Genomic DNA, 25,762 nt, shown 5'->3' on the forward strand with positions numbered 1-25,762 from the left:
TTAATTTATCCCAATTTCTAATGATGGGGGATACAATTACCTTTTCATTATTTGTAAATCTAACATTCTGTTAGAATGTCATGACACAATTTCATTTCCATTTATACTGAGCAAGAGGAGAAATACTAAAAGCAGTTTTAGCTAACCATGATGCCCCAGATGTTTGTGATTTACATTTATCTAGACTCTCAGCCTTTAAGAAATATATCTCTCACTTCCCCATCAAAAAAATGAAATTTCCAGACAGCTTTTAAGATCTGATATTCTATCATCGAGGACTCCAAACGCATAAAGCACTTCAGCTTGTTTAAATGCTTTGTGTGTCTCGTGTATAGGTATATATATACCTATATATTATTATTTTTACAATTTCTAAAATACAAATTTCAGCAGAAATCTGCACTTTAATAAGTTCACTCCAATATGCCTCCTCGGATCTCAATCAGACTGTTTGGGAGGCTTTTTTCCTCTTCAATTAGCTTTCCAGAACGAATGCAAGGCGAAGGAGCACTAGGCTCAAATGTGCCTGCCTTCATTATTTCTCGATGAAACAACACATTGAGAAGCAATGGGAAGCCGTGATTGCTCGCAAGCTTTCAGCTCACAGCTCCAGCACAAATATCACATCTGATATTTCAGCTTTTGAAAGTAGTTTTTTTTTTTTAAATGTATTTCTTTTTTATTTACCCCCAAAAGAAAACATACAAAAATAAAAAAAAATAGAAAAAATACAGGCATGCTTTCTTTGGTGGTATATTTACACATACAGTGGGAATTAATATTTTATTTAGAAGAAAAAACAGAAATAATGATCAATACAATCATATTAGGTAAAGGAAAAAAAGGTATAAGCAATTTGACGAATTTAAAGAAAAAAAAAAAAGCAGAGAGTATATTTTTTACACTTACTGGCTCTTTAAGGCAAGACAGGGCATGCATAAACAATATAGTTATAGCTTTCAACTTGGAAATGATATTATTGAATGAAACACTAAAAATCATCTATAACTTGTGTTAATCTTTTTTTTATATGATTCTCTGTTTATTTTTCTATTGCTTTTAAAACAGTTTGTAAGTAGAGTGCCATATCAGTCCCGGCACAGCCAAGGCATACAATGCAAATGAGGAGAACAGAAACATTGTTTCATTTCTCTACTTCCACTATGTCCAATGGCAAAAAAAGAGCAAGGTTTAGTACAGTGACTGCCAGGGAGCAAAGATGGAGGCACCCAGTTCCATAACAGACATGTGGATTTATACCTGTAGTTTTATTTTTCGACCTTACAAAAATATATTTGCTTAAAGGGACACTATAGTCACCTGAATAACTTCAGCTTAATGAGGTTGTTCATAGCTCTCTGCAGCTTCTCTCATGTAAACACTGTATTTTCTGGGAAAATACAGTGTTTACATTGAAAGCTAGGAACACCTCCAGTTGCAGTCGCTCAGGGTGAACCAGAGGGACTTCGGAGTTGATGGAGGCATAATATGCCTCCATCAACTCAGATCTGCTGTCAGCAGAGCACAGGGCAGCACTGTGCACGGCATCCTGTGATTCAGTATCTCCTCCCTCTGCATGCAGACACTGAACTTTCCTCATAGAGATTCATTGATTCAATTCATCTCTATGAGGAGATGCTGATTGGCCAGGGCTGTGTTTAAATCATGCTGGCTCTGCCCCTGATCTGCCTCTTTGTCAGTCTCAGCCAATCCTATGGGGAAGCAATGTGATTGGATCAGGCTACCACATGTCAGCAGACTGCTTGTTTTTCTGAGTCTAACAGCATGCAGATTTACAGCTTCAGGCTTGAATACAGTAAGAATTTTACTATATTTATGGAGGCATGAGGGGCCCAGGGGGGCTAGATGGTGGTGTTAACACTATAGGGTGAGGAATACATGTTTGTGTTCCTGACCCTATAGTGATCCTTTAATATAGGGAATAGATTAAAAATCCTGGAAGCTTTGGTCACATAGCATATTAATGCATACAGCATCTGTACAAATTATATTAATACACTCTGGTATGTGGCTTGTTTTATAAGCTTTCCTTATTAAATGATTGATGTTTACATATTTTTATATTACATAATGATATGTCAAAGGTAGTCAAGGGTTAATACGTTTCCTATATTTTTAATAAATGTACAAGGTGACAAAGGCAATAAAACCTATGTAAGGTATGGATGGATGTGCGATTCTGTCAGTAAAAGTTTAAATTATAGCGTTTTAAAACCTTGAGATAAAAATGTTATCATGTAAAATAACTTCAAAAGTGTTTCGATTTCACATCCAGGATTAAGTTGTCTGCAAGGGATTTTCACCACATCTAACATGTCTGAACCTAAAAACCCCCTTCTTACCCAATGCCACGGCTATTTGTCTAGAATAATTTCTATACCTGTCAGTAATGAGATTCCGTACACCTGATTAAGTTACATTTTATATTTTCATGAATATTACTTCTAGCAAAATGTATCCATAACATTTTTATAGTCCATTATTATTCTGGTAGCAAATAAGGAGAGTAAAAGAAATGTGTGATTTAGTCACAAAAACAGGAATCGGAGATAAATAGCAATAGCAACTATTGAGTTGGAAACATATCCAATGTTTCCCCCCAGTTCAATTCTTTTAGAATGTCTCTGCAATACTTGGTTTAGTGAATAAATCCTATGCTCTCCAGACTTATATTATACCCATACAACAATGTGAGGTATAAGATCAGGACGGGTGGGCAGGCCCTGAGGAGGGTGTCACCAATAACATGACTTGACTCGTGGGCGACATAGATAATGGGTGGGCCTGCCCACTAAAGTGGCTTTTCTGGCCCAAATCTACACTATATTGTGCCCATTCAAAGCACAAGCACGTCTAATGCTGAAGTTGCGCTGTACTGCCTGAGGACAGTTTTCTGGGGACATCAGGTACACAAATTTGGTACAGCTAAACAGGACTTAAAAAATCTGAACTGTCCCAACAAAATCAGGATTATTGGGCGCCCTGCATGCCTAATATAATTTCAGAAATATCAGTGTTCTTTGAGTTTCTGGCACCAAACCTGATCTTTGCTTAATTATTCCAAACCGATGCGCGGACATCCACATTTTCATTATATACTTGCTCCGTAAAATAAAACCCACGCATCAACTACCCACAAACCACCCACAATGATTAACATATTAAACTGGTTCTACAAAGTGATTACAAATGCCCATGGTATGCACTTATGCAACTTCTTTACAGAGATCGGGCAAGGAATTACCAGAAACTAGCAAGAGACACAATGGGGTTATGTGTACAGACTGATTCAATGGCAATAAAACATGGAGAAATCAACAAGAACTTTCCATTGGTTTACAAGGTGATTTCTCAATTTTTTCCGATCAAAAAGCTTTGACAATTGAAAAACACAAGATTATGAAAATTGCTCCAATTGTTGTTTATATGTTGGTCTACATAATGATAGAACCAGCACCACTTAGTTGCCTAATGTCTTGAATGGATTCTCCTCAGCGTGCTTTACGTAGTACAGATAGGCCAAGGCACCGATAAGGAGTATTAATAGGAAGAGCTGTAACCAGAGCGGGATGTAGCGTGTCCTGAAAGACACTTCGTTCCTTTTATTTTCACGAATAGGCTTTCGTGCCTCCACTCGCTGTGACGTTCCTAAAGACTGACGTGTCTGGGATATATTCTGGTATGAGTTATCCTTGTAGTAATCTCTGTGGAACATAAAAACTTTATTTTAACAGCCAATAACACATTTTATAAACAGAATTTAAATGTTTTGACGAGATGCCTATTTTGAATACTTTATTTACTTCTATTTAAACAAAACCTGCTGCAGGTTCACATACAGCCATATCGCAGCAGCAGGCAGGTTAGACTGAGCAGCAATTGGTCACTTAACATGCACACAAAAAACCCACACATGTTTATTAAGTGTAATAAACGTTTATAAAACAGAGTGAAAATATGACAGTTGTCCTTGAAGCCAAATGGACTTACCGCTCTTTAGAAAATTCAGATTTCTAAAAATAAATAAAACAAGAGGTACAATCTTAAATAATGGTCTACAATTTCATCTGTTTATAAAATGTAATGTAATATGCATTAAATTACAAGTCAAACTGTAACCTGAGCAGCAATGGGTGGCTGTGATTGGCTGGGATGGAATGCTAAATTATAGCATGGGGTCGGGGAACTCCAGAAACTATAACCACTTCAATGAGATGAAGCAGTTACAGTGCCTGCTGGGTCACTTTAAAAGGGAAACAACATGAGGAGTGTAAAAGATGCACTATTATTATTATTATTATTGGTATTTATAACGCCAGCTTATTACATAGCGCTTTACAATAACATGGGAATATACCAAATGAGACAATAACAAAATGTAACAGGAGCAATAGGTAGTGGAGGACCCTGCTCAGAGGAGGTGGGGTAAGTATGAAGCATGCTTATTTACGCAGCACTTCCTGGTGTTGCAACTTCATCTTCCAAAGATGCTCAGGAAGCGCTGGAACACCCCTTGGTTGCCCTAAACATAACCATTGCGGTTTTCATACCTGCCAGTGATGGAAGGTGTATTTTTGTAGGGTGTACTTCCCAACATTGAGAGGTATGAATGCAGGACTGTGCGTGGGGCAAGTCAAAAGAGCAAGTGCCATGATGCAACAAGAAAAGGACCAAACATTAGTTGTGTTAGAATGGCAGGTAATGCAGGTTGACAGGCAGCACACAGAAAACCTTCTGACTAGCTCTTTCAGGGGCTGAATGCTCTGAGCTCAGGTTGTGCTTGTGTTACACTTACTATGGTCCGTTCTCTTTAATGTTAGGGGTGTGAGTAGCGATGTGGGCAGGGGCGAGGCTTTTCTGAGAAAATTTAGGTGACTTATTAATAACAATTTATGCAAAGAAAATGTAATTTTGAACAAGAACAATGTATCCTATTTACACAGACTGAAACATTTCTTGTAGTTTAAAGACACATTACAGCAGGCTTCCCCAAACTCTGGCCCTCCAGATATTGCTGAACTACAACTCACATGATTCTCAGCCTATTTCATACATAAAATCATGGGAGTTTTAATTAAGCAACATCTGGAGGGCCGGAGTTTGGGGAAGGCTGCATTACAGTGAGTATTATTGGAGTGGAACTCTGTTATACATGGCGGGATAGGGATAGAATGGGGGACTGTGGGATTTAGGTCCAAAATAGGTACTGTCCCACCAAATGTGACACATTAAAAGGTATGGAAACACCAGGCAATAAACCCAGGATGGAGGGACATGAGCACCAAATAGGGACTGTTCCACTTCCACCGATTCCAAACTGTAGGATGGCATGCTGCATATCAATTATTTCCCTTTTTGTTAATCAAATAAGTTATAATTTATTATATGTTTGTTAAATTGTTTTTTGCTTACTCTCTGAAATGTTTGTGGATATCCAGCTGTTCGGGTGATTTTTTCTTCGTAGTATTCTTCACTCACTGTTTACAACAATAGGTATGTGTTAGAACAAGATATGTTTATGATATATATATATATATACACACACTAATGAGAAAGGAAAAACATACAAGAATTCCAAAAAGTAAAAGAAAACATGTCTAACAGCATTCACTTTAAGGATCTTGTATATTGTCAGCAACCCTAATTAATCATCTCAGAAGAGAGATAAAATATAACTTTTAATTTATAAAGTTAAAATAACTGTAAGAGTAAACTAATATCTAAAAACTAAGAGGTGGGGGCGGGGCCTGGACGTGCCTCGTGTGAGCTCCGAGCTCAATCTACCCACACAGCCTGATTAATTGCACGCCAGCCAGCCAGGACCCACACAAACACCTAAACAAAGACATACCTACCTCAGGAGCCAGCCGAAGTGCCCCGGGTCTGCCGCCCGCGGGTACACGGAGCGTCCATCGAGGAGTGCGGCCTAGCAGCATCGCCAGACGGGTGAGTTGGCCGATCCCCCACTCTGTGCGACCTAGTGCCCTCCCAAGCTTGCAACACAGCCCTGTCGTCCCCCCCCACCGCCCCTGGACCGGCGGAGGTTATCCCGGTCCTTCCTAGCCTGAACCTGGCACCAAGCGACTCTAATCACCCTAACTGGCTAAGATACCGCCACAGCAGAATCAAACAAAATGGTGACTAAGCTTACCATGCAAGGAGCAAACTCCCAGCACCCTGAGCCGGAGCCTCTAAACTCGGCACAGATCACCCAAAGGAGGCTGGACGAACTCTTCACCCGCTTCTGTGCCAAGCTGGAGGCACGACAAGAAGCAGTAAGGCTCCAACATCAGGAGGCTGACCGGGAGGCTGAGAACCGGATGGTGAGTGGGCCCCCTTTGATCATTCATGTCTCCAAATCACACGCACCTCTTCACACTAACAGATCACTTAGGTCAAGGGCCAACAGGGGCAGAACCCCACGGCACCATCCACACAGGAAGAGGACCACCCGCCAACTGTGGCCACCAACCTCCACAACCTCCAGCCTACCCCACAAAGGTGCTGGCCTATCAACTGGCCTGGGGCTGGAAGGACGCCCAACAGAACCATCCAAGTGCTACAGCCACCTTCGCCCTCAGCACATTGGACTCACACTTCCCAGCCTTGGGAATAGGCTGAACTCAAGCTCGCTGCCTAAAGCTGTACCGCCATTACAGGACTAACCACAGACAACAGTTGCCACTGCTGGGACTTCCATACATGACCCACACAGGTCACCCTAACGGGGTTATACATACGCACGTATACTGCAGCTGTCTAACCTTTATGTTTTTAGGCATTTTTCGCACTAGCTGGACTTTCTCACCATGCCTCATATCGCAAGAACTGCCCTCTACACCCTGGCTAAACGGAATGTGACAACATATGATATGCCGTTGTTTTCACCCCTTGCAAAGTTTTCTGTTTTTTGGCAATGACATCTTGTGTGTGTGTTTACCGCACCCGCATCTGTATTACTTCACTGGCTAGTCCTATTTAATGTGGTACTCCAAGCAGGTTTAACCCCTTAAGGACACATGACGTGTGTGACACGTCATGATTCCCTTTTATTTCAGAAGTTTGGTCCTTAAGGGGTTAAAACTGGCGGTGAAACTGTTGGTTTATCTCTACACTTAAATACGTGCAACCGGTACCTTAAGCATACTAGTTTGGCTATGCGCATTTCTAGTTTAGCATGTTACACTACACAATACTGTTGTCTACTAGCCTATATTTGACTAAGCTTGTTATTCATCTTTGTTTTCCATGTTATTTAAAAAACAAAAAGTGCTGAACTGTTGACATTTTACAACAATCTTGCTCTCAACCTCAATGTATATTTTCGTTTAAAAATGTCACTGTGAGCTTGTTAACTAAACTATGCACTACAAAAATAAAGAATTAAAAAAAATAAAAAATAAAAACACCTAAGAGGTAGAGAAACAGGAGACAGTGATAGCTTGTCCGTGCTGCCTATATCAATTAGGAACACCAGTGGCACAGGGGTACAGGGGGTATTAGCGTAGACACAATAAAAAAAGGGAATAGTAAGAATTCTCAAAAGAGAATCCCCCAACTCCCATCACCCTTGCCCACACTAGCAGCACACTCTCCTTCCCCTCTATAATTCAACAGGAGCCGATCGATCTAAACGGCCACCTGACTAAGCATTATAAAATCATTAGGCTGGGTGGCTAACACGGAGGAAAATTAATATCGTCTAACGGCTGCAGCATAGTCCCCTATCAACCTCCTCCACCCTTTCGCTATTAGAAGTCCTGACGCGCGTTTCGCCGACTAGCGGCTCTTCCAAGGGAACCGAATCAAAACTGATCGTTTTTTTAAATATCCCGCCCTCCATCCTGATTGGTTCATATTTTCACCAACCCGATTGAGGGAAATAGAGAGGGGAATGAACCCATTGTGTTCGGGTGTAAAAAGAACAAAAATGTAATGATGATAATGATAATGAGTAATCACTGTCATTAATATTTAAATGTACTACAGTGTTAAGGAAATGATAAAATGATAAAGAGGAAACTTTAGGCAAATAAAAAAACGATCAGGGTGATGGGAGTTGGGGGATTCTCTTTTGAGAATTCTTACGATTCCCTTTTTTTATTGTGTCTACGCTAATACCCCTGTGCCACTGGTGTTCCTAATTGACATAGGCAGCACGGACAAGCTATCACTGTCTCCTGTTTCTGTACCACTTAGTTTTTAGATATTAGTTTACTCTTACAGTTATTTTAACTTTATCAATTAAAAGTTATATTTTATCTCTCTTCTGAGATGCTGAATTAGGGTTGCTGACAATATACAAGATCCTTCAAGTGAATGCTGTTAGACATGTTTTCTTTTACTTTTTGGAATTCTTGTATGTTTTTCCTTTCTCATTAGTAATTTACGTTTAGGGGTTACCCCCCCACTAATATTTAGCAACCTTATATACTCTCTCTATCGAATGAGGAGGGGGAGCCGCGACCCAGCGCTGAGTGACATCGGCAAATATAGGATAAAAGGTAAATAATCACTGACTTGGGTAATGAGGCGCTAGGGAGGGGGGAAGCAGAGGGAGCTATAGTGCCTGGAATTCAGGTTTTGTTTCAGTTACCAATCAAATTTACCCACAATCCATAAAAATTAAAATTGATCCCACAAAAGGGCAAAAAGCCAACATCACAGGCAGAGGAAAACAAAGTGTCTGCACCCAGACATTAACCCTTTAAGGACAGAGGCAATTGACCAAGTTCTGAACCAAAGCAAAACTGAGAATTTGTGTTATGTGCTTGTTCCACTGTAATTTAAGAGTTCCCTTTAAATGCACCTATACATATTATTTATTCGCTTGTAAATGTTTATATTATGTATTGGTTTGCATACTATATGGATACCTAATACAGCACGAAGTTTGATTAAAATGCTAAGCATTTTTTCACATTTTTGCGTATAATATTTGTATAATTTCAGTGTAACTAAAGAGAAAAAGAACTCAAAATAGAATTAAACCCCATGAAAATACAGTCACACATTGCAGGGTTAAGGGAACAGGGACACTGCACACAGACAACTTCAATAGCCCTAGTGTCCCTTAAAATTAACTAAATCTAACCATACCCTTACATCTAGCCTCACCTCCACCACTAAACCTAACCCCAAGAAAACCTGATAATATCAATTCTGATTCTGATTCTGATTCAAAACATGAGTTTCTAAAACAGTAAAAAAAAGTGGTCTGTGACCGCCATCTACTGACTGTTTTTGTAATTACATGCTATAGAATTATGAATGGACCCTGAATCCCGGCCGATTACATTGTAATCAGAACTGGTCTTTGCCAGATGCCCAACACTGATCAAAACCAGCTTGGGAACAGGCAGGGAGAACCTGCCAGGTTCTATTCAGACTCTGGGGTGGTTTCCATTCACAGGCCTGCAGCCCAGAAACAGGGACGGACTGGGAATGAAAAGCAGCCCTGGAAAAAAATTCTATACCAGCCCCATAATGCATTGCGCCAGCATAGTGTGCAGATATGGAAGCGGGAAAAAAAAATGAAAAATGAAAACTATCACTCAAAAGTGAAAGAAAGCACTCATAGGGCTTCAAAATAAACAAAAGAGCGGATTTGTTGTAAGCAGACGTGCATTTGCATATAATCAATGTTTCAGTCCAACTACCTTGACATATTAAGGAAAGTTTCGTAATTGGACTGAAATTGTGAATGTATGCTATTGCAAAGCAGTAAAAAAAAAAATGACATTATCTTGCTCATTTTGAAGTAACAAGAGTGTGCTCTTCACTTTGGCGGTCAACGCCAATTGAATTCCCATAGGAAAGCATTGGGAGGCTATTGCGCATGTGTGGCAAAACACTGTGCTTCATCGCACCAATCAGCATCTCCTCATAGAGATGAATTGCATCGATGCATCTCTGTAGGGAGCGTTCAGCACTGGACTAGGAAGTAGCTCTAGTGGCCGTCTGAGCAACTGTCACTAGAGATGTTCCTAGGCAGCAATGTAAACACTGCCTTTTCTCAGAAAAGGTAGCATTTACAGTGCTCAGCCTACAGGGACAGGCTATAGACACCAGAACCCCTACATTAAACTGTAGAAGTTCTGGTGACGATAGTGTCCCTTTAATATGAAGTCTCTCACCAGGCGACTCTAAATTACAGGGAGAGCAGGAGACACAAGTGAAGATGCATTTTGTTTGTGTCTTTCTCCCCCAAGCCCCTTTGTCTCCTCTTCCCCAGCCATTATGTGAGTCTCTTTCCCAGGCCACAGCACCATGTATTTCATTAGCCCCCCATTTGTCCCATTAGCTCCCTTCCAGTCTTGTATGTGCCTCAGTAGCCCTCCCATGTGTCTCAGAAGCCCCCCCCCCCCATGTGTCACATTAGCCCCTCCCCCCCCAGCCCTCCAGGTGTCCTATTAGCCCTCTCATCCCTCCATGGGATGAACCCCCTTCCAGCCCTTGATTTGTCCCTATAGCCCCTTCCCCAGTCCCCATGTGTCCCTAAAGCCCCCTCCCTACCCAGCACCCATGTGTCCCATTATAGCCCCTTCCCCAGTCCCCATATGTCCCATTATATCCCCCATGTGTCATATTATAGCCCCCTCCCCAGCCCCCATGTGTCCCATTATAGATTAAGTCCCCCCCCTCCCATGTGTCCGATTATAATCCCCCTCCCTGTACCTTGCTGTAGCTTGGCCGAGCAGGCAGACCGCACTAGAGGAGATTCTGTTCCCCTACCCAGTCTGACAGAAAGCGGCCATGTGCTCCCGGTGAGCACTTCCTGTCAGACTGGGTAGGGGAACAGAAGCTCCTCTACCGCGGTCTGCCTGCTCGGCCACGCTACACACTCGGACTGGCAGGAGGGGAGTGCATCCCCTCCTGACGGTTACTGTGTAATTTCACCGTGCAACCCGTGGGCCAGTACACACTTGGTGGCAACGCACGATGGGCTAGTTTGGCTCTGCCCAGAAACACAGTGGGAGAGCACAATCACTTAGCTGCGGTATTCTGAATAGAGTTAAAGGAAGTCAGTGCTGCATTGAGCTCATCTGTAATTCTGGGGCCACTAAAAATAGACCCAGCTGACAGAGGGGAGCTCCAGGTATCCATTCAAACTTGGGTCTACTGGTATGAGCAGAGTTAAATTCCTTAATAGGCATTTAAATGCCTATTGAAAAAGCTGCTTGAAGCTGCATGCAGTTCATCAAAAAGTCTGGGGCCACTAAAAATGGCTGCAGCTGACAGAGGAGAGCCCCGGGTATCAGTGTACCTGGGACTCCTTGGTGTGCGCAGGGATCCAACCCTGCTCACACCAAAACTGCATGATGTATCAGTACACCTTAACAGCATTAAAAATCACTTTAGTTAGGCTGTACTGACAAACGAGCGTCGTCAAAGTGTTAAGATCCAGTGCGAGGAAGAAAAGATAATAAATATAAATCAAGGCAAGTGGCAAGGGGTGGAGTGGTGCATAAGATGCAGGAGGCATACGGAAAGGAAAATGTAAACAAAACAAAAAAATTAAATGACGGTGCCACTTTAATCACAAAGTTTTATTTTTGTTTTTACAATAACCTTTTGTGTTTAACTATCAAATACCTTAGCAATTTCTATTGGTTACACCCACTGCAACACTCTGATCTATATTTCTGCTTACTTGTTTATGGAACGTAATGACGTTCGTTTACTATGATCTGTTTTCTCATAAAACCATGTGGATTCCAACTAATGACATTGTTGTTTCAAATGAATTACTGAATATTATCCCTTAAAAACCCTTTGAATAACTTCCCAACCACTGATGCTAAGCTCACAAGTCTGTAATTTCCGGGTTGAGATTTTAAATCCTTTTAAAAGACATCTGCTTACCGTCGTCGTTTTCAAAGTCTCTGTTTCTGTACTCCAGCTCATGGGATGCTGGTAAGAGAACAAGTTTAAAGTCAGTGTAGCTCGAGTTCTTCCATGAGCTAAAATATCTGAGAGCTGAATTTTCTACTTTCATCATCAAGGAATAACACTCACATTATCAACCACACTGCCAAAATAGAATGGTGTAATGCTAATGGAAGGTACAGTAAAAATGGCTTCCCTGCAGTACATAGGATTCATATGTTTGAAGAGAATCAGTTGATGCCATCATCATTCTAAGTGTCCAGGTGAATTCTCTACAAATCGCCAGTTTAGTGAATAAACCCTTGTTTGCTCTCTATATCTCTCCTCCTAAATCCAGAATAAACTTTTAGAAAAGGAGCATTTCTGATGTCTTTAGTCACATAATATTTCCAGCACAGGCAGTTTAACACAGTGCCAAGGGTTTCACATATGTCGAGTGTGAATTTTGAATCTATTTAACACACTATCCATAAAAGGGTTTTTGCTCTTATATAAACCCAAAAGCATTAGAGCATCTAAAAGGGATAATCCACCCTCTAAGCTCTCTCCTATGACAGCCTTGTACTGCGTGTCTAAAAGAGTAAGAACTCTTTGTCATCGGGTCATTAATATTAAGGAATATCCTTTCGAATATCGGCAGAAATTCCCCAGCCTGTTTTCTTATGTTACAATCTTTCTTAAATGATTATATGTTAAACTGTGAAGTTTCTTCAGTTTAACTGGGAATTTTTAGGTAGATCTCCTGAGGTTAAATTACATTTTACCTAAAATTTGCAATCCCTTGGCAAACTCCTGATAATTCACAGTATGAATTTCCCCGCCATATCATATTTATACCTGACACATTAAAGTATATGTGCCCTGTTGACTACACTTAGCCCTATGTCTGGGTACGCATGGCCCTATCGCATTTCTACCAATAAAATAATGAAATATGGGGGGGAAATGGAAACAAAAAAAAGACCACCAGTTCCCCCACTATCCCACAAACCACAACATTGATAGTTCAGAAAACAAGGATCAGATTCCAAACGATGACATCAAGGCAATAATTTATCTCTGCTCTCCAAGTTTTCCACCTTGGAGACCACAATTCAGCAGGAATGTCAATGTTCTATCCTCACATATGGATCAGGGAAGATTTGCCAGAAGACTTGTTTTGCTGTAAGAATATTAGAATAAAAGGAATTCCAAAGGGGGGCATGTGGCAGCTCATGACCTCCATCCTATCAACCAAACAAGCTACAACAGAGTTATAAGACCACTTTTTTTGTATCCTAAATTCCAGGAGACTTTCCCCACAAACTTAATTTTATGATGTCAATAAAATGGTCTTTAGGACAGCTTTGAGGTGTAGGCTACATATTCTTTGGAATCACACACCTTTGCCTTCTTTAACAATGTCTGGATCTCCATGTTAGCATGAAAGCATTCCCCAAAACTCATCTACAAACTTGCTTTATGACTACTGACACAGATGGAGATTCACATACAGGATCTACCAGAAGCAGAGCCATACTTGCAGACACTGGGTGTTTACATGGTCTCAGAAGCTATGAATGAAGCCACTCATCACAGCTTCTACTAATTCATGCAGTATTTCCATCATGAGCTCCAATCAAACACCTGCTGCAGAGGGATTTAATGGAATATGCAAAGAGCGATCACTGAAAACAAAGGATGGTCAGGACTGGCCCAGAAAACTCAGCCACTTCCTGGCCCCACAAAAGCTGTTGATATTCAGAAAACATGGAACAAACATTTGTTTTATATAAGATTTTTCTCCATCATGCATAAAGGACACGTAAAATCCAACTCATACATTTAATAACCAACGTTTTTCCTTGCTTTAAATTGCAAGTTTGACCGAGTGCGATGAACCTCAAATGTCAACTTACCAAACGAGGGCTGAAATGTCCTTTTCTGATGTTCACATTCATACAGTTTCTTTTCATACAACACCCTTGTTGAACCTAAAAAAAATAAATAAAGTTTATATAAGAACATCAGCTTTGGGGAATTGCTTGAGCACTACATAATAAAAAATGTACATAACTTATTGCCATTAGTGGGTTTTTTTTGTACTCATTATTAGTTTATTTGTTGAATTTTTAATTATACACACACTTAAGCACTTCTAATGATGCAATTCCGGTAAGTTTGTTGGGGAGAAAAAAAAAAAAACAGGACACCAGGGAAGTAAGGAAATGATTTAATATATATATATATATAAAAAAAAAGATAAAAAAAATATATTAATAAAAACAATAAAAAATCCTGATAACCAACTTCAAGACATCATTACATGTAATATATCCAAGAGAACACAACCAACTCATATCCCGTTTAAGATAAACACTCAAGCACAGTCATGTCTTGTTATAAAAAGCGTATCCATTTTTAGAAATGTATTTCCTAGGAATGTTTAAAAGATTACCAGAAATAAATTGCAAAGACATTCTGTAATTAAAAGTTTTTCTTTCTGGTAAAGATTATTGGAACGGACTGATTTATATACATACGAATGACAACGAGAAGAGAACTTTGAACTTCTCTACTTGTGTTTTTTTTAAACTGAGTGGAAGTGGAAGTATTGCTGTCCCTTATAACTTCTACAGTAGCCCACTGTCAAAACAGACCTATGTTAGTTTATTATATTTATGGAATAAAGACAACGTGTTTGCAATTAAGCATGTGTCATTTGTAAATAAATAAAAAAAATGAAATAAAAAAAGCAATCCCTAAAATGGGAAGATCACTGCATCGATGTAGACCAGACTATTCATATTTATCAGTTTTGCAAAAACTTATGTTGTACTCATGTCCTATCTTTTAAACGTTTTCTAAAATGTTTGTATTATGTGGTTTTAATAAAAACTAATTTACTAAAGAAAACAAACTTAAAATACTGTATAGCTGTTGAATTTTGGCAAAATAGGTCCAGGTAATATTAGAAGGGATTTACACGTCCCAACAAGTATCTTGTTCTCATTTTAATGGTCCTCTGTGAATTGGACCTGGGTGTCCGATGGTGCTACACTTTATGCTTTGTTTTACAACCAATAAAAACCTTACTTACAAACAAAAATAAAAAATATAGACTAACACATATATATATATGTCTAAGTAAACAGAGACAACTGTAATAACGTCATGTTAAAAGATGATGTCCTCCCTTTTGGTAAATGGAAGCTATTTAAAAAGAGGCATATAAGCACCGTAACAACTACAGCTCATTGTTGTGGTTATAGTGCGCCATAACAATTACATCTCAATGCGGTTAGAGTGCTATGTCTCTGAGCGCTGTTCCTAATGTTCTGTCAGATCCAGTGCTCTTAGCCCACCATTGCCTTCTAATGCTAGACGGACATGTACATGATAATGTGTAGGGTCATTTCTGCGTTAGCAGTACAGCTGCACTGTGGTCAGGCTGGGTGTTCGGAGAGTCGCCTGGGAATGGTGCTGAAATACTGTAAGTTAGATCAACAAATCCATCAACAAAACAAAAACTTGGACCTGGAGCCAAGACTTGTCCCCTGTCCCATATTGGTCAACTTGGGACCTTAAAAAACCTTCCTTGATACCACAGTATTATGGATAAAGAAGGGCCTTGTCTGTATAATTATTGGTATTGATAGAGCGCCAACTTATTCCGCAGCACTTTACAATATTATAAAAGGAGGAAATGTACTATTAAGAAGAATCAACAGAGGGGCGAGGTATGAGAGGAGCAACAGGAGGGGACGATCAGCGTGTATCTGACACAAAGTGCAATGTGCCAGGTGTAAAGATCTGAAGAGATTATTTCTTTATGTTGGCGGTTTATAAATACCAGTAATAATAAATATAATATTGTGCATATATATGCAGCTTTATGTATGGGACACTATAACAAATTCATCTCATTGAAGTGGTGATAGTACCTAGAGTCCACTGGTGCTGTCCCTCCATTAAGTGTTAAGCCATTTTCGAGTAGTTTAACAAGGAATAAGTTCCTAGCTGGAACAGGAAGCATGGTTAAGTCAGGAATTACACACTTTCTAAGCCATACCAACATTGGTTGGCAGTTACCGGATGAAAACAGTCAGCTGAAACCTGTAGCCAATTACAGACACCTACTGTTGCTCAGGCAAATGGGGAGGGAACGGGTTACTGGGGGGAAAATAGTTTAGTGCTAAACCAACGTTTAAACACTAAATAACACGCCAGAGCACCCCAGACACTATAACTACTTTATTGCCAGTATCCCTTTAAGTGTTTGTGTGTGCTTGAAGGCTCTTATTAAGCTTTTGAATTGTAGAGGTAAGCGTCTTGTAGCTGGCTAATGGTTGCCTGGCTCCTCACTTTTGGCCTTAGGCTCCTAACACTATGCCGTGTGTGTGCCCCCCTAGTACATAAATTCTAGGCAAGTTTCTCAAGCCCTGCTTTAAATGGTTGACACACTATTTACACAATTCACTACGCAAATGATCAAGTGACTTTTACAATGATGGATATATAACAACAACAAAAAAGCAAATCAACCCCCAAAAAACAGGTTTAAGTGGTTTTATCAGTCAAATCCAAACACAATCCAACATTACTTTGAAATTAAAGGGTCACTATAGGCACCTAGACAACTTCATCTAATTGAAGTGTTTTTTGTGTAGTGTTTCTGTTCCCTTATCGCTGCAACGTTACGTAAGCATTGCAATTTTTTATAAACTGCCTCTAGTGGCGGTCTACCAGTTTGACTCCGTAAAACGATGCTGTGCATGCAAAACCCCATAGGAAAGAAATGAGTCAATGCTATCCTATGCGGAAGGTCTAATGCGCATGCTCAGCAATCAGGGTCTCCCAGGTAAGTCAAAGAAAGGGCTTTTTAACACTTTCATGTACTGGGGCGGCACACACACAAGTCTAACACTAAAGTGTCCCTTATATTATTTATTGAAAGGAAATTCTAAGCAACATATCCATTACAGCGCGATGTAGTGCTTATGTTGCCTAGAGCCTCTGAGCACAACTTCCCTGATCTATGTCAAACTGCCTACAAGCAACATACCTCGTAAGTGAACCCATTTAGGAGGGACAGATTTTTTTTATGGGCCCAAATCCATCTGTCCCTGTTTTCAAGGAGCTTTATATTGCTGGCGTGTCTAACAGAGCTCCACAGCAATAATAATCGCAGTGTTGTGTCTTTAAACCACAATAAATGTGTTTAGAAATCAGTCTGTGGAAATAAGATACATTGTTCTTGTTCTAAATTACATTTTAGTTGTGCAAAATGTTATTAGTAAGTCAACCAAAATGTTTTATAACAGCCCCACCGCCTGGCCCCAACCCCACTCACACCCGTATAATTAAAATGACCCTCTTTGTCCATTTGTAATGTTGGGAGGTATGCAAGCAGTCTGACGAGGACCATGGCTCTCCACCTCACATTCATAATAGAGAATATACACTTCCACATTATGAATATCCATTTCATCCAACCTACGCAACATTATTAGGCAGAGAGAACTTTGAGTAACATAAGAGACATTTACTATATCCAGTATTTAGTACATTCCTTCTAACAAAGGTCCTCCAATCTCATGCAGTTCTAGTATAAATAACTTACCAACAATGGGGCCGTGTGAGATGTTGTATTTTCGCAGCGTACTGATAAGCTCCTCATCCGACATACGTTTATACTCATCCATATTTGTAGACCTGTGAAAGAGAGAATGTTTACATTATTCTGACAGGTCATTAAAGTTCAATATGTATAAAGTGGAGTGGCACTTTATAAAATTTCCATCCGTAGCACTTCCAGACCAGAGTAGACCATTCCAAATGTATCAAAAATTATTAAGAAAGTTGGATCGTGCAAATACAGATGGTACTAAGACAGATTTTATTGGAGAACAATAAATCATACAGCTTGCTAAAGGATCCTGTGAGAGCCAAAACGCTGTATCGTTTCCCAATAACATCTGCCTAAACACCATCTGTAACCGGTCCAATTTGCTTAATGATTATTGGTCATTAAAGTCCAACACAGCACTTATTGAGTAACACGGTGTCCTTAAAGAGACATTCCGTGCACCATAACCACCTGAACGTCTTCAATAGGTTATGGCACTAGGAGATGACGTGCTGCCATTGGCTGCCTGGTTTAGCTTTGTACAGAATTGACATTAGCCAGCCCAATAAATATGTTCTGTGTTGGCCAATGACAGTACCAGTTATAAACCCATCAGCAAAGGGGTTAATCTCTGTATGTGCCGCATTTCCTAGTGAACCTTGTGCATACAGACTCCAGGCACCATAACCACTTCAGATCACTGTAGTGCTTGTAGTAACCCTTTAAAGAAGCACAGTGGATGTGGCCTGTAGTCTTCCTTCTTTACGACACCATAAGTGCTTTCTCTATTAGTATAAACTGAAAACCTCGGCTAGACAAAAAAAAAAAATGTCAGTAGTAACTGTAAGCAAAGCATTTTTCAGTAAAAAGCAACACAGAACAGTATGCATTGGGACATTAAAATAAGGCCAGAGCCCTATAACCCTTCTGATTTATAGCAGAGATATAGCTCAAAGAGAGAGCAGTATTTTAAGTGATGACAGCTCCCCCTTACTTCAGACCAATGTAGCGTTTACTGCAGAGAGGAACGCAGCAGAGGTAAGTATATAACACTCCCCCACACCACTTCCAGATGTGGTAGAGATAGTAAAAACCCTGAAAGTGAAAACTCTCCTTTAAAAAAACCCAACACATATCTATTAAATGTTTCTCCCATGACTCCGCTTCCATATAAAAAGTAATCAATCATACAGTCCCTGCAGTCTATTGGATACAGCTGCTCAAACAGGCTATATTTTGCCTTTCTCCCAAACCCCCCTTCCCCATTTCTCCATTTCCAAAGTAGCCTGTGGGAGGATCTGATGCAGATCTTAGAATAGGAGGGGAGCAGTGTGGCTGTGCTAAGAGAGTGACACTACAGCTGTCAGTTCTACCAAGTCCCCCTGGACACATAACTCACTGGTGGAGAGCTATACAGCAGGTTAACATACTTCACCATAAAAACACCCCAAAAAACAGGACGGGTTTTTACTGGAAAGATTTGTGGATGTGTTGCTTCACTGTAACAGGGAACAGCTTCAAGCAACAGCCGAGTCTGTTGGGTTTTTGTCAAACCATTCAAAAGCAGTTTGACGCTACCTGGGGAGAAGGTATTGGAAGATTCTTTGCACCGTGATTACTACCATAAGCTGCAGTGGTTATGGTTATTAATTTGCCTCTAATTCTCAAGAGCCTGAAATTCAATAAAGTTTTTGCAGTTATTTACCTTATACAACACCTAGTGATCGAGGTTTCATTGTGTTTGCTCATGGCTGATTCACTTAGCGTTGTTTACAGGGCACAGTTGTTTTTCTTAACTCACTTTCTACCTGCTGTAACTATCAGAATATCGCCAAACTTCTCAAACGATCAGAGAAAGCTTGCTTTGTATTAAATGGTTTTTCTTTTCAAAAAATTGTATGGATAGATTTTTCAATAACACTAATAATAATAATAATAATAATAATAACGGAAAATGAAGCACTACAATCAAACAGGGGAATATAAATGTATGCACATCATATAATATTGCAAGTCAAAATGAACATGTCAATAATAATAAAAAAAATATTATAGAAAGAGATGATTGTCTTTGAGGTTGTTTATATTAATGTATTAAAAATGATTATCAAAGTTAAAAGAAATGAAAACAAAGGTCTGGTCAGGTGGAAGTCAAGGAGAAACATTGTATTGATGTCTAATGTTCTCTTCCCACACTGCCAATGCATGCTTTAGAAGAGATACATTATCAGAGGGTATGCGGAGTGCTAGCTCACAATTCTAACTTTCAAAGACCGATTTAAGAACTTTGTTAATAGTTGGAATGACGGTCGACTTCCAGTGTCAATGGATTACAGAGGTGGCAGATATGAGTAGGTGGCCTAACATAATAGTCTTATTTTTTTGACAAGTGATCAGGGAATCTCTTAAATATACACCGTTCTGGTGATAGGGGTACATTATGGTCGATTACAGAAATAATCAGTCGATGAACATCCTTCCAAAATTTGTCTAGTTTGGGACAGGACCAAAAAATATGATGGAGTGTGCCTACCTGACCACATTTCCTCCAACATGCATTAGTATTTGACAATTTTAGTTTAAACAGTCTAGAAGTTAAATACCATCTGTAAATTAATTTGAAATGGCATTCCAAATGATTAAGACATTGTGTAACCCTTTCAACGACATTAGAAAATCATGCCATTGCTCAACTGTATATACCCCACCATTCACTCTCCCACTTCGGCTAGCCACGGCAAATTGTACCGTTTTCAACAGAATCTGCCAAAGTCATTCTGTGCCATCTTAGAACAACAGGGGGTTAAATGCCTTCCATAGGAGTGTATGGCTTTTGCCAGCAATCTCCACCCAATAAGTCCTTATCCACAGGCTGTTTGATAAGCAGAGCTGATTTCCCTATAGGAATTCTGTAACACACACACACCCAACTTTGCACCAGAAAAGTACTTTTCTGTGTCAATAATACTGAGAAAATCCATCTTGCAGCAGTTTTATTCGTTAAAGAGAAATCAAACGTGAGGGGCAGCTTCTCTTCGCTTTTTCTTGAACTCGTGAATGGACATTGCTGCCAATACACCGGGCCACAAAACTCTCATTAAAAAGCTATATCGCAATCATTTCAGATAATTGTTGCATTATGAATGGAAAACGTTTACACAAATATTAATTCTCTGTGTTTACCACAACAAGAGCAAGCACAGTATCACACAGAATAGCACAAAATAACCAGAAATATGGCAGATAGACTCTAGCACAGTTAAAAAAAACCCTTGTAAAAAGCACATATCGGGTTTATTAAAAAACAAACAAAAAAAAAAAACAAGAGAGACTTTAATTATTGCCGATATTTGGTTTACATGTTTTTCAGATTTTAGGTGTTTTTTATTCTTAAAAAATAGTTTACAATATTAACAAAGCAGAACAAATGTCTGTGCACAGTGAATTAGTTTTGTTTCCTGAATTTATTCACTTCTGTTTTTAATAAAGTGAAAGTGTCCGGGTTCTTGTAATACTTTGGAAAAGCCAACATTATTCTCAATAAGGATACTATTTTACTTCCCCTGGACCTTCCTGTGCTAATTATTGCCTTCTGGACTCCATTTCCTTGTGGATTGCTCTTGGATTGATTTTTTTAAAGTACATTTTCATTTATAAGCACTTACTCCCTACACAGTGTGCATTATATGTTTTTCTGTACTCTATTTTATAAGCATACAGAGAGGAACCCAGCCATAAATTCCAGAATCAGGATTGTTCCACTCCACACTGATTAATAGAAGCCATTTGGAGGCTCTGTAATATGTGAGTGCATATTCATTTAATTACTGACCCAGTATTAATTCGCCATACTCACTACACTATACTGGTGCCTTTTTGTTTTTTGGTTGATTTATTTTATATCCTGCAAAATACCAAGTTTGAACCAAGTGATACACCTCACACCCATAAGCGTGGGTTGTACCGCTCAAGCACATGAAGTGGAGCTAATTTAGAGCTCCATTAAGTGTAAGTGCATCTCTTTATCCTACTCCTTTTTGACGGTGACATACTATACTTTCAGTTTCTACCTTTGTCCCGTCCTTTGTTACACATCACCAATATCTGAGAACATCCTACGGACCTACTTCTACCCTCTCCTTGAACACACTTCTGTTTCCCGGGAAGAGCAGCACTGCGGATTGGGTTGTCCAGCTGTCTGCCTCTATCAATCAATATATCAATAACAGATCAACTCTATTAGGACTTAATTCATTAGATGTGTGTGTCAGCGGACACTCTCAGTCAATGAAAGATGTCTAAATAGGGACAGAATTTATATTGCTAAAGTTGAATGGAGACCTCCACTTTAGCGATTTCACAAAAGGCTACAATGCACATCACGAAGACCCAGGTAAGTGTCAAACTGTAAAAAAGAAGTATGACTCCTTAAAGGATCACTCCCACCCTCAAAACAAATGCAAGTCACTCAAATTGTTTTGGGGGTAGGAGCGTCCACGAACCTTCTTACTTACCTTCAGGAGTCAAACCCCGAAGGAAAAAAAGAAGGCCAGAGTAAGTGGTCTCAGTCGATTGGGAAGAAAAAATAAAAAATAAATAGAATTTGAAGATCAATCAAGACATGTTACTTCCTGGTAGTTTAGCTCAAGTGCCCAGAGCACCTACCTTGCAAATACATATCAATGAGCTGTAATATAATCGAAATTATTCAGATTTTTTATATAAATGTTTCCTTTAAAGGATCACCATAGTGCCAGGAAAACATACTTGTTTTCCTGGCACTATAGGGTCTCTAGGTCCCCCCCCACCCTTAAGGTCCCCCTCCCGTCGGGCTCTAGGGTGAGGAAGGGGTTAAACACATACTTTTTTCCCGTGCCTGGCTCCCCCTGGCGGTGGGGACTCTCCGCCTCCTTTCCCCGTCATCGGCTGAATGCGTATGCGCGGCACGAGCCACGCGCGCATTCAGTCAGTACATAGGAAAGCATTCTCAATGCTTTCCTATGGACGCTGGCGTCTTCTCACTGTGAAAATCACAGTGAGAAGTGCGGAAGCGCCTCTAGCGGCTGTCAATGAGTCAGCCACTAGAGGCTGGGTTAACCCTAATGTAAACATAGCAGTTTCTCTGAAACTATGTTTAAAGCAGAAAGGGTTAATCCTAGCTGGACCTGGCACCCAGACCACTTCATTGAGCTGAAGTGGTCCTTTAAAGGAGAGAGTGCCAGGGGTCTCCTAGGATCAAAACAACTACAGGAAGCCATAATAAAAAATAAAATATTAATGTGAACCAGTAATAGGGAAAAGTGGCTTGCCTTAAATCACTTTCATATACATTAAATACACACTATATTATGTCAAGGCACGGACACCTATTAAAAAAACAAGTCTAATTTTAAATATGTATTTCTCCTAATCTGTACATTTGCTTGCACAACATATAGATACGATTGTACGCTCATTATTATTATTGTATTATTTATATAGCTCCAGCAAATTCCGTAGCGCTGTACAATGGGTGGACTAATTTAATGAACAAATTGTTTGGGGCATGACAGATGCCCTTTAACTGTCAAGGAATAACTCCCTTGCTTTATTGGTTTTGATTTTTTTGTTTTTTTTTTAGAAATATCAGCCTTTAACAAAACATCAAAATAATTATGCAAATACAGTGACATATACAGGGTTATTCACAAAAGTGAGAATTGTCAGAAATTCAAAGCAAATTGCAAATTTTAGACCAAAATAGCCAAACAGGAAGCACAGCTGACTTGAAGAAATGTTTCCAGTTCAGTAATTTTGACTATAAATTTGAAATTCACTTTGAATTATTTACACTTTTCAGTATAATTATTAACCAAGTTAGTTCAGAGAGGATTGCTGCTGTTAAATTTTCTTTTTAGATTTCACATGCATCTTACACCATATATATGTATAAAACATGTATATCTTGTGATACTTTATATAGTTCAAAATGATGTGATAAAGTTGTATGTCGCATAATCATCAACGAAACTGAATTAATGTGTTTAATCATTGCTACACTTTTATAAAATTTAAAATCAATACAATGTCACCATGAATATTTTTTTTACATAGCCCTGACTTAGATACATTTGTTAAAAATGGCTATATTTTAACCACTCACAACTTAACATTTTATAGAAATGCTTAAACCCAACAATGGCCGAGGACTACAATTCCCATCATCCTCCTGCTGAGAACCATGTCAGTTTCTAATCCACTAACACCGCCTGAACACATAGTTTTATTTATTTTTATACTCAATTCTTGTAAAAACACTTCTTATTTAATTTATAATGTACTTAGACCGTTACAGGGCAGGGGAGCTTACAGAAATTTAAAAATATAAATATCGTTTTACCATTACACCTTAAAGTAGTTTATAAAAAAAAATAAAAAATAATTATTATTTTATTTTTAAATGATTGTAAAACTACAGCTAGAGAAGCCAACTTTAGCCACGACATCCCATTATGGGGGTTATCTATTATAAAACTAAAGCTTAATTTATTGTCATATCTCTTTCTCCCTCACAGGAGAATGGGCGGGAAAATAAAGTGAGAGTTGACGGTTGGGGCCGCCCCTCCCACCCGAACCCTGCAAACAGAGAGCGCGAGGCCACCAACGTTCCACGGCCAGCAGTCAGCCAATGACGGGGCGGGGATAAAAGCGCGGGAATCGGTTCCTGGCATCGCTCTCCCCCCTCCCCCCCGATATGCCCCCATGGGGGATTATCATGGCAGAGTCCATCTGAGGTGGCTCACCTGAGTAAAGGCCTTGATAATGTGTTGTTTGAAGTGAGACAAGTCGCAGACACTCGTGCTTCCCGAGGGTGGAAGTAGGAAGGGGCAGTCACAGGATAGAAACAAGGCGTGGAGAGGGTGGGCTTGGCCGGGGTTAGTGCCGCCTTGTCATGGGGAGTTGTAAATAAAACACTGCAGTTTAGCGTGAACTACAGTCACCACACGTCAGTAGTGTGTGTATAACTGAGGGCTCGAGCAGCTCTGTAACTGTCAGAAATGTAAAAAAAAAAAAATACTCCTATCTACATCATCATCATTATGATGATCCTGCCATGAGAGTATACTTCTCAAATACTGAGGTATATTCACTAAACACCAACTTGTAGGAACTGAAAAACAAACTGCAAAATGTAAGCTACCATATCATAGTGGGAAAGATTCTTGTAGGGTTATTCACTCAAGTGAAATTTAAAAAGTGAATTTTTAAATTTAAAGGGACACTGTAGGCACCCAGACCACTTTAGCCCATTGGAGTGGTCTGGGTGCCAACTCCCATCACCCTTAACCCTGAGCATGTAATTATCGCAGTTTTTATAAACGGCAATGATTACACTTGCAGGGTTAAGTCCTCCTCTAGTGGTTGTCTATCAGACAGCCACTAGACTGAGGGACTTCCAGGTTCTTGAGCGACTTTTGGTCGTCTAAACGATGCTGGATGTCCTCACGCTAGGCATTAGGACCTCCAGCATCGCTGGAATCGCCATCGGAAAGCGTTGAATAATGTTTTTCTATGAGGAGGTCTAATGCGCGCGGCGCAGCCATTGCCGATCGTGCGCATTAAGTTAGATGAGCGTGGGTGGAGCCGGACATTGGTGCTGGATTCAGGTAAGTAGCTGAAGGGGTTAGGGCCAGGAGTGGGGGGCACTCCAGGATTCTCTAGTGCATGCTTCCCCAAACTCCAGCCCTCCAGATGTTGCTGAACTACAACTCCCATGATTCTCAGCCTGTCTATTTCATTCATAGAATCATGGGAGTTGTAGTCTAGCAACATCTGGAAGGCCAGAGTTTGGAAAAGCCTGCTCTAGTGCCAGGAAAGCGGGTTTGTTTTCCTGGCATTGGAGAATCCCTTTACAGTCGAAATAGCCAAACTGGAAAAATTGTATTAGTCAACTATGCTTCCATTTCGGCTACTTTTGCCTTAAATTTGAATTCTCACATTAGTAAATAGCCCTGGCTACTGTGTTTTAAGACAAAATTGTGCAATTCGGTTTTCAGTTCACTTCAGTTAGATATTTAGTGAATAAACCCAATTGTTTCCCACTGTGGCTCACTGCAGTGGTATTTTCTTTACCCCAAAACATTTATATGTGTGGGGATTTAATGTTTATAAGCTCAGTCTAATTGCAAGTTCAGGAATGAAACTACAAATTCCCAACAAGGTGCTATAGAACCCCTTGTGTCTTCACTGTATGATGGCCTGCGT

The 25,762-nt window shown here is 39.8% G+C and overlaps 1 protein-coding gene and 1 long non-coding RNA gene across 2 annotated transcripts in view; both read right to left on the reverse strand.

The window, feature by feature from the left end:
- Positions 1–737: 737 nt before the first annotated feature.
- The window catches only part of LOC134573160 (uncharacterized), a 201,180-nt gene continuing 176,155 nt past the window's right edge, over positions 738–25,762 (reverse strand). The window contains exon 2 of the long non-coding RNA XR_010085306.1: positions 738–1,320. This is a non-coding gene — a long non-coding RNA (uncharacterized LOC134573160). The remainder of the gene's footprint in view (positions 1,321–25,762) is intronic.
- Positions 2,586–24,401, reverse strand: EMD (emerin). The gene is made up of 7 exons (XM_063432691.1): positions 24,301–24,401; positions 17,513–17,604; positions 13,809–13,883; positions 11,887–11,934; positions 5,434–5,498; positions 4,012–4,034; positions 2,586–3,725 (listed from the first exon to the last, which is right to left on the reverse strand). The coding sequence occupies exons 2-7, from the start codon at positions 17,592–17,594 to the stop codon at positions 3,482–3,484; spliced, it is 537 nt and encodes a 178-aa protein (XP_063288761.1). The 5' UTR covers positions 17,595–17,604; positions 24,301–24,401; the 3' UTR covers positions 2,586–3,481.

The sequence above is a fragment of the Pelobates fuscus genome, chromosome 9 (assembly GCF_036172605.1).
Source record: "Pelobates fuscus isolate aPelFus1 chromosome 9, aPelFus1.pri, whole genome shotgun sequence".
Taxonomy (NCBI): domain Eukaryota; kingdom Metazoa; phylum Chordata; class Amphibia; order Anura; family Pelobatidae; genus Pelobates; species Pelobates fuscus.

Excerpts from the sequence above, each read along its gene's own strand:
- EMD (XM_063432691.1), bottom strand. The coding sequence starts at position 17,594 with ATGGATGAGTATAAACGTATGTCGGATGAGGAGCTTATCAGTACGCTG. Across the intron at positions 5,499-11,886 it reads AGACTTTGAAAACGACGACG|TGAGTGAAGAATACTACGAA; the intron begins GTAAGCAGATGT and ends TGTTGTAAACAG. Across the intron at positions 4,035-5,433 it reads ATCCACAAACATTTCAGAGA|AAATCTGAATTTTCTAAAGA; the intron begins GTAAGCAAAAAA and ends ATTTATTTTTAG.